The sequence below is a fragment of the Habropoda laboriosa genome, unplaced genomic scaffold (genome assembly GCF_001263275.1).
Source record: "Habropoda laboriosa isolate 0110345459 unplaced genomic scaffold, ASM126327v1 scaffold42, whole genome shotgun sequence".
Lineage (NCBI taxonomy): Eukaryota > Metazoa > Arthropoda > Insecta > Hymenoptera > Apidae > Habropoda > Habropoda laboriosa.
In genome coordinates this window covers 1825616-1838961 of record NW_017100181.1, presented here as the reverse complement: position 1 = coordinate 1838961, position 13346 = coordinate 1825616, and the positions used below count along the sequence as shown (strand labels likewise).

At 37.0% G+C, this 13346-nt stretch overlaps 1 protein-coding gene across 1 annotated transcript in view; it reads left to right on the top strand.

The window, feature by feature from the left end:
• LOC108579046 overlaps nt 1–13346 on the top strand; it is a 29767-nt gene that overhangs the window by 13805 nt on the left and 2616 nt on the right. Inside the window, exons 4-6 of the mRNA XM_017942475.1 lie at nt 2859–2963; nt 6250–6432; nt 10934–11233. Coding sequence (XP_017797964.1) covers nt 2859–2963; nt 6250–6432; nt 10934–11233 — 588 coding nt within the window. The remainder of the gene's footprint in view (nt 1–2858; nt 2964–6249; nt 6433–10933; nt 11234–13346) is intronic.

Genomic DNA, 13346 nt, shown 5'->3' with positions numbered 1-13346 from the left:
TCGCTAAATCAAAATTCCCAAAATTTCTGGTTCACAGATTCAAAAACAAGCAAGCTTAAAATACTGCTGATAAAAATGTAAGTTTAAACTGAAATCTGACACAAAATTATATTTTAGAAAGAGAAAACAAATAGAGATTCATTTTAGTAGGTTATTCAAATTTTTTAAATCCTAGCTTCAATACTGTTTCAATGATATACGCATAATTTGGAAATAATCTTGATAAACGAATGGAAGAAAACCCTTCGTGTTTCTTTTCTTGCTTCTCTTTGTTGTCGAGGATACTTTCGAAACCATATATCACAAAGATACAGTACTTGACGCATTGGGTACAAATCATGTTTGACTACAGAGAATCCACTGTCACTAGCATTGCACGTTTAGGCTCTCTCTATCTCTCTCACACTTCCTGTCATTCATCTTGCATATCTTTTATGACTCCATCGAGTCACAGAGGAACGATATGAAGCGTTGCCCGCTGATTTTGATGAAACTTTGGGGATAAGCAGGAATTCGAAACGTGTTTGAAACATAGTTTGTTGCATTCAGCGTGAAAACGAGATTATTTGTGAAAGGTACGAGCCGCTCATTTGCCAAATCGGTTAACTCCACGAAATAGAGAAAATTGATGAAATTATGTAATTATATTAATATTTTTTATACTGTTGCATTGAAAAATTACATTATTTACGTTTGAATTACATTATTACAACGATTTACTTTAGTGTATGGAGTTGATCATATTGGTTCCTAAAATAAATTACTTATTATTCAAGGACTATGAAAATTTTTGTCATTTAGAGGTGTTAAACCTAATTATTAAGGAAGTTCATTTTAAATATAAAAAGGTAAGCATCGATCAAGGTTTGGCAATAATATGTTAAAAAATTCAAAAAGTGGAGTTAACCACTTTGGCTTCCGAATGGCACGTATAACGATAAAAAAATTCGTGAATTTGATTTAGTACGTTAACCTAATTAATGTATAATAAGTTACAATATGTGTACTTTTTTCATGGAAGTTAAAAGTCCTATATATCTTGGTACTTTTATGTTTCATAAAATGCATTCCTGTATCACTAGATATCTGAATTCTTGAAATTCTGAAATTCCTAAATTCCTAAACTCTTGAATTCCTAAATTTAAACATTTTGAAATTGTTATGTTCCTAAGTTTAAAAATTCTTAAATTCTTGAATACATAATATCCTAATTTCCTGGATTCCTGAATTCCCAATTCCCGAACACGTAAATTCCGAAAATCCAGAGTTTCAGCAATCGCAATTCTCTTGAATTCCTAAATTCACACATTCTTAAAATCTCAACATTCCTGGATTCTTAAATTCTTGAATTCCCAAGTTCCTAAATTTCTGAAATCTCAAATCCCTGGTAATTCCCTTGAATTGGTAAATTTCAAATTTCCCAACTTTCCAATTTCTAAATTCCCAAATCTCAAAATTCTCAAATTGTTTCACCATTATATTCCCATACTCTTGTATTCTTAACCACACTACACAATACTTCCGTAATTTCTAATTTCCTGTACAACACGGATTGCAACATCACAATACAATACATAATTGTACTAAAAAATTTCTGCCTTCGTTTTGCATGCAACATACAAACTGTGACATTCCATTAACAGGTTCACTGCACATTTTACAAGAAAAAAAAAATGGCCATAAGTCATTTGTACCAACGATAACTGACAATATACGACCAGCAAAATGTTAATTACATGAAAAATGCAAAGAAACCCGCAATAGATCTGGGAACGAACCAATCTATTACTAAAACACTGTTTCCCGAGATTTATCAGTTAGTTTACTCTGCCAACGCAAACTCCAGCCGCGACAGCGAGTGATTAGGCCGTAATTAATACAGTGTTCATTTCGTTCCACAAATTTGCTAGCCCGCTTAGTAGTCGTGAAATTGTAAACTAGTATTATTAATACAAATATCCTTCGATCAATAGCAGCGTGCACTTAGTATGATTAACTGAATCTCTGACGATGCTTCAAAAAATGAAACCAGAACTTCCCTTACTTTTTCTCTGTAGTACTGTTTCAACAGTACTACAGAGTTAACAGAGCATTAAACATTAAAGTAGAACTTCCGTACATAAATTAAAAAATTAATTAGCATTCACTTCTGTCAGAATCCTCAAGAATTGAAATAAAAGCTTTTGGTACAAGGTAGAAATTTTTGTAACATTTACCAAACGAATGAAATCGAAACTTTTTATGTCAAACTTTTCAAAATGAAAATAGAACGCAACATTACAAGTTTTATTTAATTGCATTTGTAAAAAATTCATTGCTATTTATCGCATTATACAGGGTGGCAAACAGCGGCGTAAAACAGGCCACCTATTTATCTTTTCTAGCAATGATAGCGCGAGAAAATTTTTATACCTGATTTAAATGGTTCCAAAGTGTGAATGGAAGAAAAATTTTTTATAAGTTTTTCTGTTCTATTCACCTATTTTTTTTTTTTACACAAATGTGTGCTTTTTAACATACATAACATGGCCTTAAAACAACCTTAGACTCCAAAACTTTAAATCAAATGTAAACCTTCCTTTCATTTTTTGCCACTTCTTCCATTCAAAAGATTGTCTTCCATCTTATTCACTATTTGAAACTATTTAAATTAAGCATAAAAATTGCCTCGCACCACCATAGCTAAAGAAGATAATTAGGTGGCCTGTTTTATGTGGCCCACCCTGTATACGAATTTATTTCAGGAATTTAGCTAAAAAAAAAAAAAAAGTGGAAAACACACAAACAGGAATTTATGTAAATTGCATCGACAAGGAGTTATCGAATCTTCTATTTGACATAATCGATTTTTGTATCAGGTAAAGGTAGCACTACTAACGATTTTCGTGAATACAACGGGTAACCAACAAACGAACGCGGTTCCTGAAAATTCTGCCGCATCTGCGAACGGTGGCACGCCCAAGGTAATAATACACCACAAACAATTCACTATGAATCTACCTTTCGATATTTTCGTTCTATCAAAACGGGAATCTTTGCAACAATTATTCAGGGATTTTACTTGGTTATTAATACACGTCCAATTATATTAAATCATTTTTGTATTTTTAATTATCGTAGATCGCACTCTTGATTTCAAGAACGTAACTCGTAACAAATACACACAATTTATCCGTTTATTTATTTATCATTTTCTAGCAATTAACGTAAAACAACAATTGGAAATTTGAATTGGAACGACAGCTATTAGTGTGGAAATTCGTAAGAATGATTTAAGAATGTACCTGATGAGAAATAAAAGGAAAATACGAATAATTTGACGGTGTAGAAATTTGCATCTAAAACTTAGGCCTTCGTAAAGAAGAAAAAGGGATTGCAAGCAAGAAATCCACTTAGCACATGATTTTCTCTCTTGTAGAAAAGCAAATCATCAGAGATTGTAAAGGGAAGAGAAAGAATTCTAAACGACTCAGAACGACTTAGAATGTCTAATAACTAGCAAGTTAATTTTCCGTTAGGTGAAGATACCTGGCACACGTAGAAATAGCTCGTTTTACCAACGCAAAATCGCACAGTGAAAATAGAAAGATTACGAAATGATATTTTCGCAGAGAAAAGAAGAACCATTTGGAAATACAAAAAAATTCCTAAAAATTCTTGCTCTGTTAACACTTTGCTGTCGGGAGACTAGTTTTCTAGTCCGAGCATACTGACGCTCGACAGCGGGAGACTCGTCAGGGCGAGTCTCGTACGACTCACGCTCATTCTCTCTCGAATCCTACAAAAAGACGGAGTTCTCACCGTGTTTTCATAAATTTATCCATTGGCGAAATGGATTTGAGTGATGATACCTGGCACACGTAGAAATAGCTCGTTTTACCAACGCAAAATCGCACAGTGAAAATAGAAAGATTACGAAATGATATTTTCGCAGAGAAAAGAAGAACCATTTGGAAATACAAAAAAATTCCTAAAAATTCTTGCTCTGTTAACACTTTGCTGTCGGGAGACTAGTTTTCTAGTCCGAAGCATACTGACGCTCGACAGCGGGAGACTCGTCAGGGCGAGTCTCGTACGACTCACGCTCATTCTCTCTCGAATCCCACAAAAAGACGGAGTTCTCACCGTGTTTTCATAAATTTATCCATTGGCGAAATGGATTTGAGTGATATTGAAAGAGATGAAAACGAAATATTTGCCGATAGATCGTCAGATTATTCTTGCAACGATAGTGAGTTTTCGGACAGTTATTACTCAGAAGATAGCGACATTGTGCCTGTGAAAAATCGCAATCTAGTAGTGACTCGGAAGAAGATGAAATTGATTTTGATTTTTTCACTTTGTGAATTTGCTCGGGTTTGCCAGCTACAGATGTAAGACGCGCGAAAAATAGCCCGGCAGCAAAGTGTTAAATTGAAAACAATAACTGCATTTAAAGAACACGAAGAAGAACCACTTCGGAATACCATTTTCACCAATTTTCAATTCCTGTTACTAACTCAGAATTCCTACAATTCTTGCTTTACAGATTGAAAACCGTTGGAAATAAGCCTTTTTGTATAATCGCGATCGATGAGAACTGCGCGCACCAATAGGGATCTACCGATTTCCGGTGGGTCGGAGTTTTTCCTCTCTCCCCGAAGGCGAAACGTGTAAAAAGTGGCAACAGACGTGCGATCCGGTGTATCTCGTTATTTTTATTCATCATATTAAAGAATAGGTTACTTTGTTAACTGTGGATTAATTTTCTTCCCTCGCTTAAGCAGTACCTGCATTAAAATTCTAACAAAAACGAAATGACGTCTAAAAAAAAACAACAAAAAGAGCCATTTCGGAGTACCGTGTTCACCAACTTAAGATTCCCAAAATTCCTGCTTTACAAATTAAAAAAGAAAAGAAAAAAGGGGAAGCAATTCTGTCACTTACTTAAAAAAAAACAAACAGAACAAGTAGTTACCTTGAACACAACAATTATCACAACGAGCTCATTCACCTGGTACTCAACGGGAAGGGAACAATTGGACCCCACAATCTCGCTCCTCCTCGAAGATCAAAATCTCGTTGTGTTTCACGCGCGACCAATTCATTTCTTCTCGAAGCCTCGTTTGCGTGTTTCGCGACCGCGAGGCACCTCATTATCAGTGCCATCTGGAAATACGCGTGAAATATCGGGTGGTTCGGGAAGTTCGTAGCGAAATTTAGGACCAATTCAAACCACCGCATCTCTGCTTCTAACTGAGATAGCGACAAAAGCCAAAAGGTATTTTACTCGCTGGTTGAAAACGAATGGGACGCACTCCTCGAATTCTTCGTAAAGTGAATGAATATAAATCGAACTATATTTTCTAACGCTTCACTGTGTTCGTTTTCAACTAAAGAGAAAAATACCACTTGGGTTTTGTCTCTATCTCAACGTTCGAACAGCGAGCCGTCGGGCGACTTATGCATGGGACTACGCCTGGGTCTATTTGGACCCAGGTAAACTTTTGCTTTATTTCGAGTGATTGATTTATATTGCTGTACAGGATCCGGCCCGATGACACGTACAAGTGGGCATGAGGTGATTCCTTAAGAAAAAATAAGGAAAAATACAATTTTATGTAAACAATGTACGTAAACAAAATAAATAATATATTTATGAAACATTCACATTTTTTGTTCCAGGATTTTTTGTTATAAGATGATATTCATTATCTAAAGATTAGTTCTGAAATACACACAGTAAAGATTTCAGTATGGGTCAAAAGAGAGCCGGTGTTAGCGTGCCGCGTCGCTGTTTTCGAGGGTTAAATGCATCTTTCGAGGCACGCTCACTTCCTTATCGGTCTGACATAAACAAACGTGGTCGTCCAAATATTATGGTCATTTTGACTCAACAGCGATAAAGTCAGGCGACTCAGATTAGGAAATACACCTATTTTACGTATCAAATGTAAATAAACAAGAAAAGTATGCATATTTATACACAATTCCTTCTTGAAACCAGTGTACAATAGAAATTTTGCTATGGGTCAAAATGACCCTGAATTCGTCTCCCGCGTCCGTCTAAAACAATTCGCCTTCCGAGGGTTAAATAAGGACAGAGATACGTCGGTTTGAATTTTTCCTAAATTTCTCTACGAACCATCCGAACAACGCAATACGCTCGCGAGTCGTTCGACTAGAGACGGTCGAAGTGAAGAGAAACGGCGTGTCTCACCGCGATATTTCCTTCTTGTCGATTCGCTAAAAAGGAAGTATTGCCTTTAGAGAAGCGCAGCGGCAGAGGAGCACCAGAAAATGAGGAACTACTTAAAGAGGATGGAGAGGGAAGGCGTGCAGAGGGTGAAGATGTTCCTGGTGATCACGGCCGCGTACGGGATCCTCTGGGGACCACTGTTCTTCGTCACCCTGGTGGATCATCCCATCATAGGGAATCCAACTGGCTACGAGGTAACCAGAAATGGACCAACTGCACGATAAACTCTTACGGAGCTAGGTTTATGATACCGAGGCAACGTGTTATTCTCTGTTGCTTCTCTTAGCTTTTATATTTGTCTTTATGTCGATGGTACTAGGCCAGAGTTATTCCTTTTTCCTCAGCTTTTTATTATTTTTGTATACTCCTTGCCGCTTCTGATAGCTTTTACACGAAGCTTCTTTTCTTTTATTCCTGAATAGGCTTTAAATCAAATGAAACGCAATTTTTCCATGTTAAATTTAACACTTTACCGACCGGTAGCCTATTAATCGACTTTTTGCCGCCAACGCTTACCGACCGGTAGCCTATTAATCGCTTTTTTGCCGCCGACGCTTACCGACCGATAGCCTATTAATCGGTCAAAGTTTGATTTAACATTTCTATACGTATAAGAAAAAGCGCGTATATTCCCGCGCGATAGCCTAGAGTCTAAACAGAGCCGGTGTCAGCGATGTATTATATCTGTGACCGAGTGAGCGATCGGAAGTGCGAAGGATGTTCAACCGCTACCGGTCGGTAAAGTGTTAAAAATACAAGAATATTTTTCTTCTTGTTTCATATTATTTTTATATCATTATTTCCAGAATTGACCTTGTAGTCGGATTTTACATTGTTACTATTGTTGAAGTAACCTCTTCTACCGAAACGACGAATTCAACTTGTTATAAGCTTTCTGTGTCAAAGTACGCAGTGACGAGCTGCATTTGTCAGAAATTTTTAAGTAACGAAGCATTTTAACTAAGAAGGATATATTTATACTTCATCTGTGAAAGAAAATTGAAAGAAATTAGGAGATTTACGAAGTCGACCGCGTTAATTTGAACACATTTCGAATGTAATATGGAAGGAAATATCGATGATTTAAAATCCGAAATTTTTGCAGTTCGATATAGAGTAGAGGTGGCGTTAATTCGGGCTGTGTTGAATTAACGAGACCCTAGCTCTTCCAGGAATTACTTGACCCCGAATCAGATTGTTGAAGCACAACGCAAACGACGAATGGGAATGCATAAACAATGAAATTTCTCATCGCTTTTTATCTCCCTGCTCGAATTAATTTCAAGAAACAACAGGAGTAATTCGTAATCGATCCGGTGTGCAATAAACGCGGTTGTTTCGTTTAAAATCAGACTGATGAGCTCAGTTTGGAAAAGAAGAACAGTTTAGAAATAAAAGCTAACTGCAATGCTGGCGAAACGTTGAAACGCAAAAAACAAAATTGGACGCAAGGAAACAATTGTTTCCATAGCTGAAACTGTATTAACCTTTTTGGCTGCAATTTTTTGCGGGCAAACGTACCGAGACATATAACTTCATTTTTCTCAATTCCATAAAACAATGGTGAACTTAGAAACTTACACTTTCGGTTCTTCCGAAGGGAGCTATGCCACGAAATGTTGAAAAATAGACTTTAAAATTTCTCGTTTTGTCAAGTAAAGTAGTCCCAAGTAAAATTTTTTGTAATTCGAACAGTTTTTGTGAAGCTTCGTTTTTAATCCAATTTTGAGATTTAAGCATACAGAAAATAAAATAGAAAATTGCCACTTTCCCAAATAGACTACCTCCATATTAATAAGTTTAAACAAAGAAATGGTAGTCTTAACCTTTCGATAGTTTATCCCGTGTGAGACTTGGGCAGAGCGTCAAATATCTAACTGTTTAACTCAAGAAAGACTCTAAGGAAGAAAGTAAGAAAGGTCGAGATATTATTATCATAACTATAACGTAGGGTGTTTTAAAAATGATCACACACGGCGTAGCTATTAAAAAGATACGCGTAAAATTAAAATTTTTTTTCACCGTAATTCATAATTTTATTAGACTGTCAAAGGGTTAATTACCCAATTTCTATTGAAACACCCCTTTTCATAAAAGCCTAAATATCTCACAACGCTACGATCGTGGCATAGCTCCTAAATTTTCAAAAATGTAACATAAACTGTTAATAGACTCATACAAACAAATGTGTAAAAGTATCTATTACGCTAACTTTCTATTTCATATTCTTCTTGGTTAAAATACTTAAAAATTCGTGGCGAGAGCAGCTCATCATTGCGTATTTACTTACTTTAGCATAGAAAGCTTACGACGAGTTGGACCCGTCATTAGAGCATGAGGAATGGAAAAGCCGTGAGTTCAAACGAAACGTGAGGTATCGCGAGAAACCTCGTTTCCTTCGCGAAATTTCGAAAAAGAAACGATTGCGAGATTACCAGAAAAAAAATCTACCGACCCATAAAAACAAGGAAGAGCGATGCTTCTTGCAAATCTATTCAGCATCAGCAGAGAAGCTCTTCTGAGCGGCGTGACGCCATTCAGAGGCGCCGGATGCGCCTTCACTCGCTGCGATTTCGCTTCCTGATGCACAATGCGGATTCAAGCTTCACCTTCTGGCTCCGTGTGCCTCGTCTCGCGTCTTTTTCACACGTTTCCTCTCTCTATCTGCGCCAACGTTGTAACGCTTTTCAAAGATTAAAGGGATTAATTAGCGCGAGACGCGAATGAAAACGGCGCGGAGTTTGTTAAGAAACAGGAAGAATCGAGGAGTCTTTGACGTTCCCTCAATAGAGTGTCGTTTTTCTGAAGAAAATTTACGATGAATCTTCCTTTCAGCTTGTTCCATTTCGCGTGTGAGATTCGAGGGAAAAATCTGAAAGGTTGCTTCCGTGTTCTGACGAAACTGCGGTAGATCGCTAAAAAGTTACCGAATGCTGAACTTCCTGGCAGCGGTGTCTCCTTTCTTTAACCGTCTGACACGTTTTACAAATAAACTGACGTACCTACACTGTCGTTCGGAAGTATCAGGACGTCTATTATGTTCGTAAAGAAAGTACCGTATGATTTAAATTATATTTCCTGAAGTGATAATCACCGGTATTGACGAAACTTGACGAAATATTTGAAACAGTCGTCCGCATTAATAAACATATTTGGTCTAATATCTCGAAAACGATTAAAGACAGAGGAACAGCGTAAACTGAAGGATCTTGTATTTTTCAAGAACGAAATTTGAAAAATACAAAATTATTTATTATTTTTCAAATTCACCGTTGAAAAATATAAAATTCGTCAACTTATCGAGTAATTATCGAGTTGGTAGAAGGGAATGTTAAAATGTTACTCGAGTACTACTTTTAATAACAAAAATGCTGAGTAAACGGAGATTCAAAATCTACATTGTAACACACAGAAGCGATTTACTTTTCCACAAATGAATTTACAAGCAGTTTCGATCAAACCGAGTGCAGTAAGTTTTCAATATAAATTCATAAAAGAAAAAAGAAAGAATTCAAATAGGATGACCGCAGACGCTCCATCCTATCCACCTTTCAAGAAAATACTGTCTTACAAGGAGCATAAAGTACGTTGAAGCTCTATTATGTATAAATCGCATTTGCAACCTTTCACTGAAGAAAGTGGTGATATATCAACTAAAAAGTTACAGTATGCTGCAGCTGACAACAATCGATCCTTAAACTGTATTCGTTGGGCGAAAGAAGCGAACTTAAATGCAGTATCGAGCACATAAATTGTCACAAGTGCCCCTTGCGATCAGAGACCATGACTGTTGGTATAGCCTTAATACAAAAAAGTTATGGTATGGTAATTATTTTCTCGACTTAAACATTTGCACTTCACAGATATCACCGATATTTATCGATACAATTCTGAGATTGACGTAATACTGAATTTACTGTAAGCCGAATTTCGTCGCCAATTTTGTCTAATTTCGTTCAATGCAATGTTTTCTCGATTAATTCATTTCGAGTACATACTTCCATAGCGCAATCTTTTTTTCTTTTAGAGTCCCCCATAAGTAGAAATCTAGAGATGTAAAATTAAATACAATTAAGAGAAAATGCATTTTCGTGTCCTCCTTATCATTTCATATTTTTGTTATAACTTTTTAACAAAGCATGTATAGACTTTTTTTTGTGACATTTTAGTTTGATTTTTAGCTGTAGATCACGCTGGCAAAACTCGTACACTGGCTCAGCGCAGACTAGTAAACCAACAAATGGACTTCTTCTCATTTCTCCTACCAAATTAACCCTGCACACTCGAAATGCCAGTTGCGCTCCCACGAGCATTCATTTTGGCAGCTGACATTTCAAAAAATTATAAAATGTAAAATTAGATAAAGTAATGTTTAAATGATAAAATCTAATATTTCGTTTCCTCAGGAAAAAACATAAATTTTCCGTGACAAATTATGTTTATGTTGAAATGTTGAAATATTACTCGAGTAGAAAGGATTAAGAACGTGATTGAATGTACAAATTAACCAACATTCGATAAAAAAACACTGTGCCACAATAAACCTTGGTTTATACTCTTTCCAAATAAAACCTGATAAATGCATTAAAATAAAGTTTCCTTCCGACACAATTCAAAGTTCATTCGACGTATGAATACGCGCGAATCACTTCCAAATACGAAAAGTAACGCAGGTTGCAATAATGAAAATTCCAGGTGACTCTACATATCGCGTACGTTCACGCGTTCGTGAACCCCGTGCTCTTCCTGGGTCTGCATCGAGGCCTGCGACAAGGCCTCTCAGAGTTCTTCTGCGGCTGCTGCGAGGTGATAGCCAGCTTGATACTGGGTCCAAGCATCCCCGTGGAGAGTGTACAGCCGCCACGGTACCACGAACCTATCGAGGCGGTCCCATCACCACCTGAACCGCCACTGGTGCAGACAAACGCATGTCCCGATCTCACAGACGTCGCGTTACTCAAGCCACCGTTGCCACCGACCGGCAAACACTTATTGGTATTGCAAACAGATATTTTCAACAAACTTTTTCGCTTCTTTAGCTGATCTGGAACGTGAAAGTAACGCTGCTTCGCGCGCTGCTGCTTTGCGAGAGGTGACGATAAAGTTTCAAATATATTCTCAAATGGGTCGTTCGATACGTAAAGAAACAAAGCGGTCTATACTCTGTCCAATTTAAGAATAACCTCGCTTCGCGCATGGGACGTGCCTAAGGCAGGGCTAGAACGTCCAACCCCCCACTTAACCGCCTACGTTTTCCTCCGTCTTACCCTCTGCTACGCTCTCTGTCTATGCGCAGAACGGACGAGAATCGGTCCGAGAGCGAGGTTATTCTTACATTGGACAGAGTGTATTTCGAAAAATATCTAGATAAAGAATAGGGTACTTTGAAAATCGTAAGTTATCAATTTTAAGTAGGTGTTAAAATAAGGCAGTACTGTTGAACAGCCCTTCAGGCGGGCAAGGGCGCCCGTCGTTGCCCGCGGGCAAAGCTGAGGACGAAATCGCGGGCCAGTGATGTCGCACACATTAAAGCCGAGTGGGGAAAAGACACTTGTGTTACATATCTTCGAAACACAATTCTCCTTCTTAACCCTTTCGATACTAACAACGACTATAGTCGTTGTAATAAATACCTCATACGTTTATTTAACGCGTAGATTACTAGAGTTTAGGCCTACACTTATGTTTCATTAATCCGTATCTAAAGAAACTGGTCTTACGATGAACCATTTCATAGCTTTACCGAAAGAAAACATTTGACACCAACTTTCAACCCTCTATCTCGACCGGGGCGGTATAGTAACAGGGAAACTTCGGATTATCCGGTTTTGCTCCATTTTCCTTATCTAGTGGTTCGAAAATATTCTGAAAAATATCTAACGCATTTTAGGTTACCTTGCAAGTTCCCGCGATTTTAACCCTAGAGCGGTCTTCGGGTCTTTTTTGACCCACCGCCTTTTTATATTTTTAGTCATTTTTGCTGTTATCGAGTTTACGTTCCTTAACATTATTTTAAACGTTCACTGTCTAGGTTCGTATGTCGCGTTGGAAACAAAAATTATTGCACACAAGGTCTTAGGTCCTTTTCCACCCAAAAGTCTTAAGTGTACAGTCAAAACGAAGACCGCTCCAGGGTTAAGCGGTTCACTTTGAAAAAGAGTAACTCCGTTGAAATTAAATATTTTTATTTAAAGTAATTTCCATAATGTCCGATACATTCCTGCCAACGTATTACAAGAGAATTAATTTCACGTATGTAAAAACCGGAATCTCTAAGAGAACGATACTTCAGGCTGTTTCCTGAATCGGTTGAAGTACAATTTTGAGTGGAATTATTCTCAAAATTTATTGTCACTTCTCGTGTGCTTGTGGAATGGCTGAATGGCTTGGTTCCTGGCTTGAAAATGCTTTTAGCTAATTTTATGAGTCTGCTGGTGAAATGATGGGAAGAAATGTTTCAGAGGTTTAGAGGAACGAGTGAATTTGAACTGTCTAGTTACGCAAATAATTTCCATTCTGTTCGGCATTTTAGTTATGCAACAATTTCTATTTTATTCATTTACCGAACTGATCAATTATTGTGCACCATTGGCTACGGTAATATTTTATTAAAAGAACAACACCAGAAAGTTTATGAGAAGCTTCCACATAAATGAGACACGTCTATTTAGACGAGAAAAATAATTATTGTTTGTTATACTTTGATAAATGAATTACAACCTATCAATCTCGCTACTATTTTCATTTCCGACGATTCAAAAAATTTATTTCAAAAAGTTTCAAAAGGTTGAATGTTTACAGAACTAATCGATCGCGAAGTTTCTGACGAAAAATCATCAAAGAACTCATACTTCCGCGTTTCTGAAACTTCGATATTTCGTTCGTAAAAGAGTGTACATAGACTTTCTTCGTTCAGGTATAACTAATAAGAATCGTACCGTTGATTACGAAGCTTCAAAGCTTCGAGTTTGCACGATGTCCAAACATTGTTCTCTTTTGCAATACATTTTTACATTCAAATGACACCGACAATTTAATTATCTACCATTAATGAAAAGTATATGAATAAATAAATGTAACTTCGAAGTCTCGAGTAAAATCTGGCCTC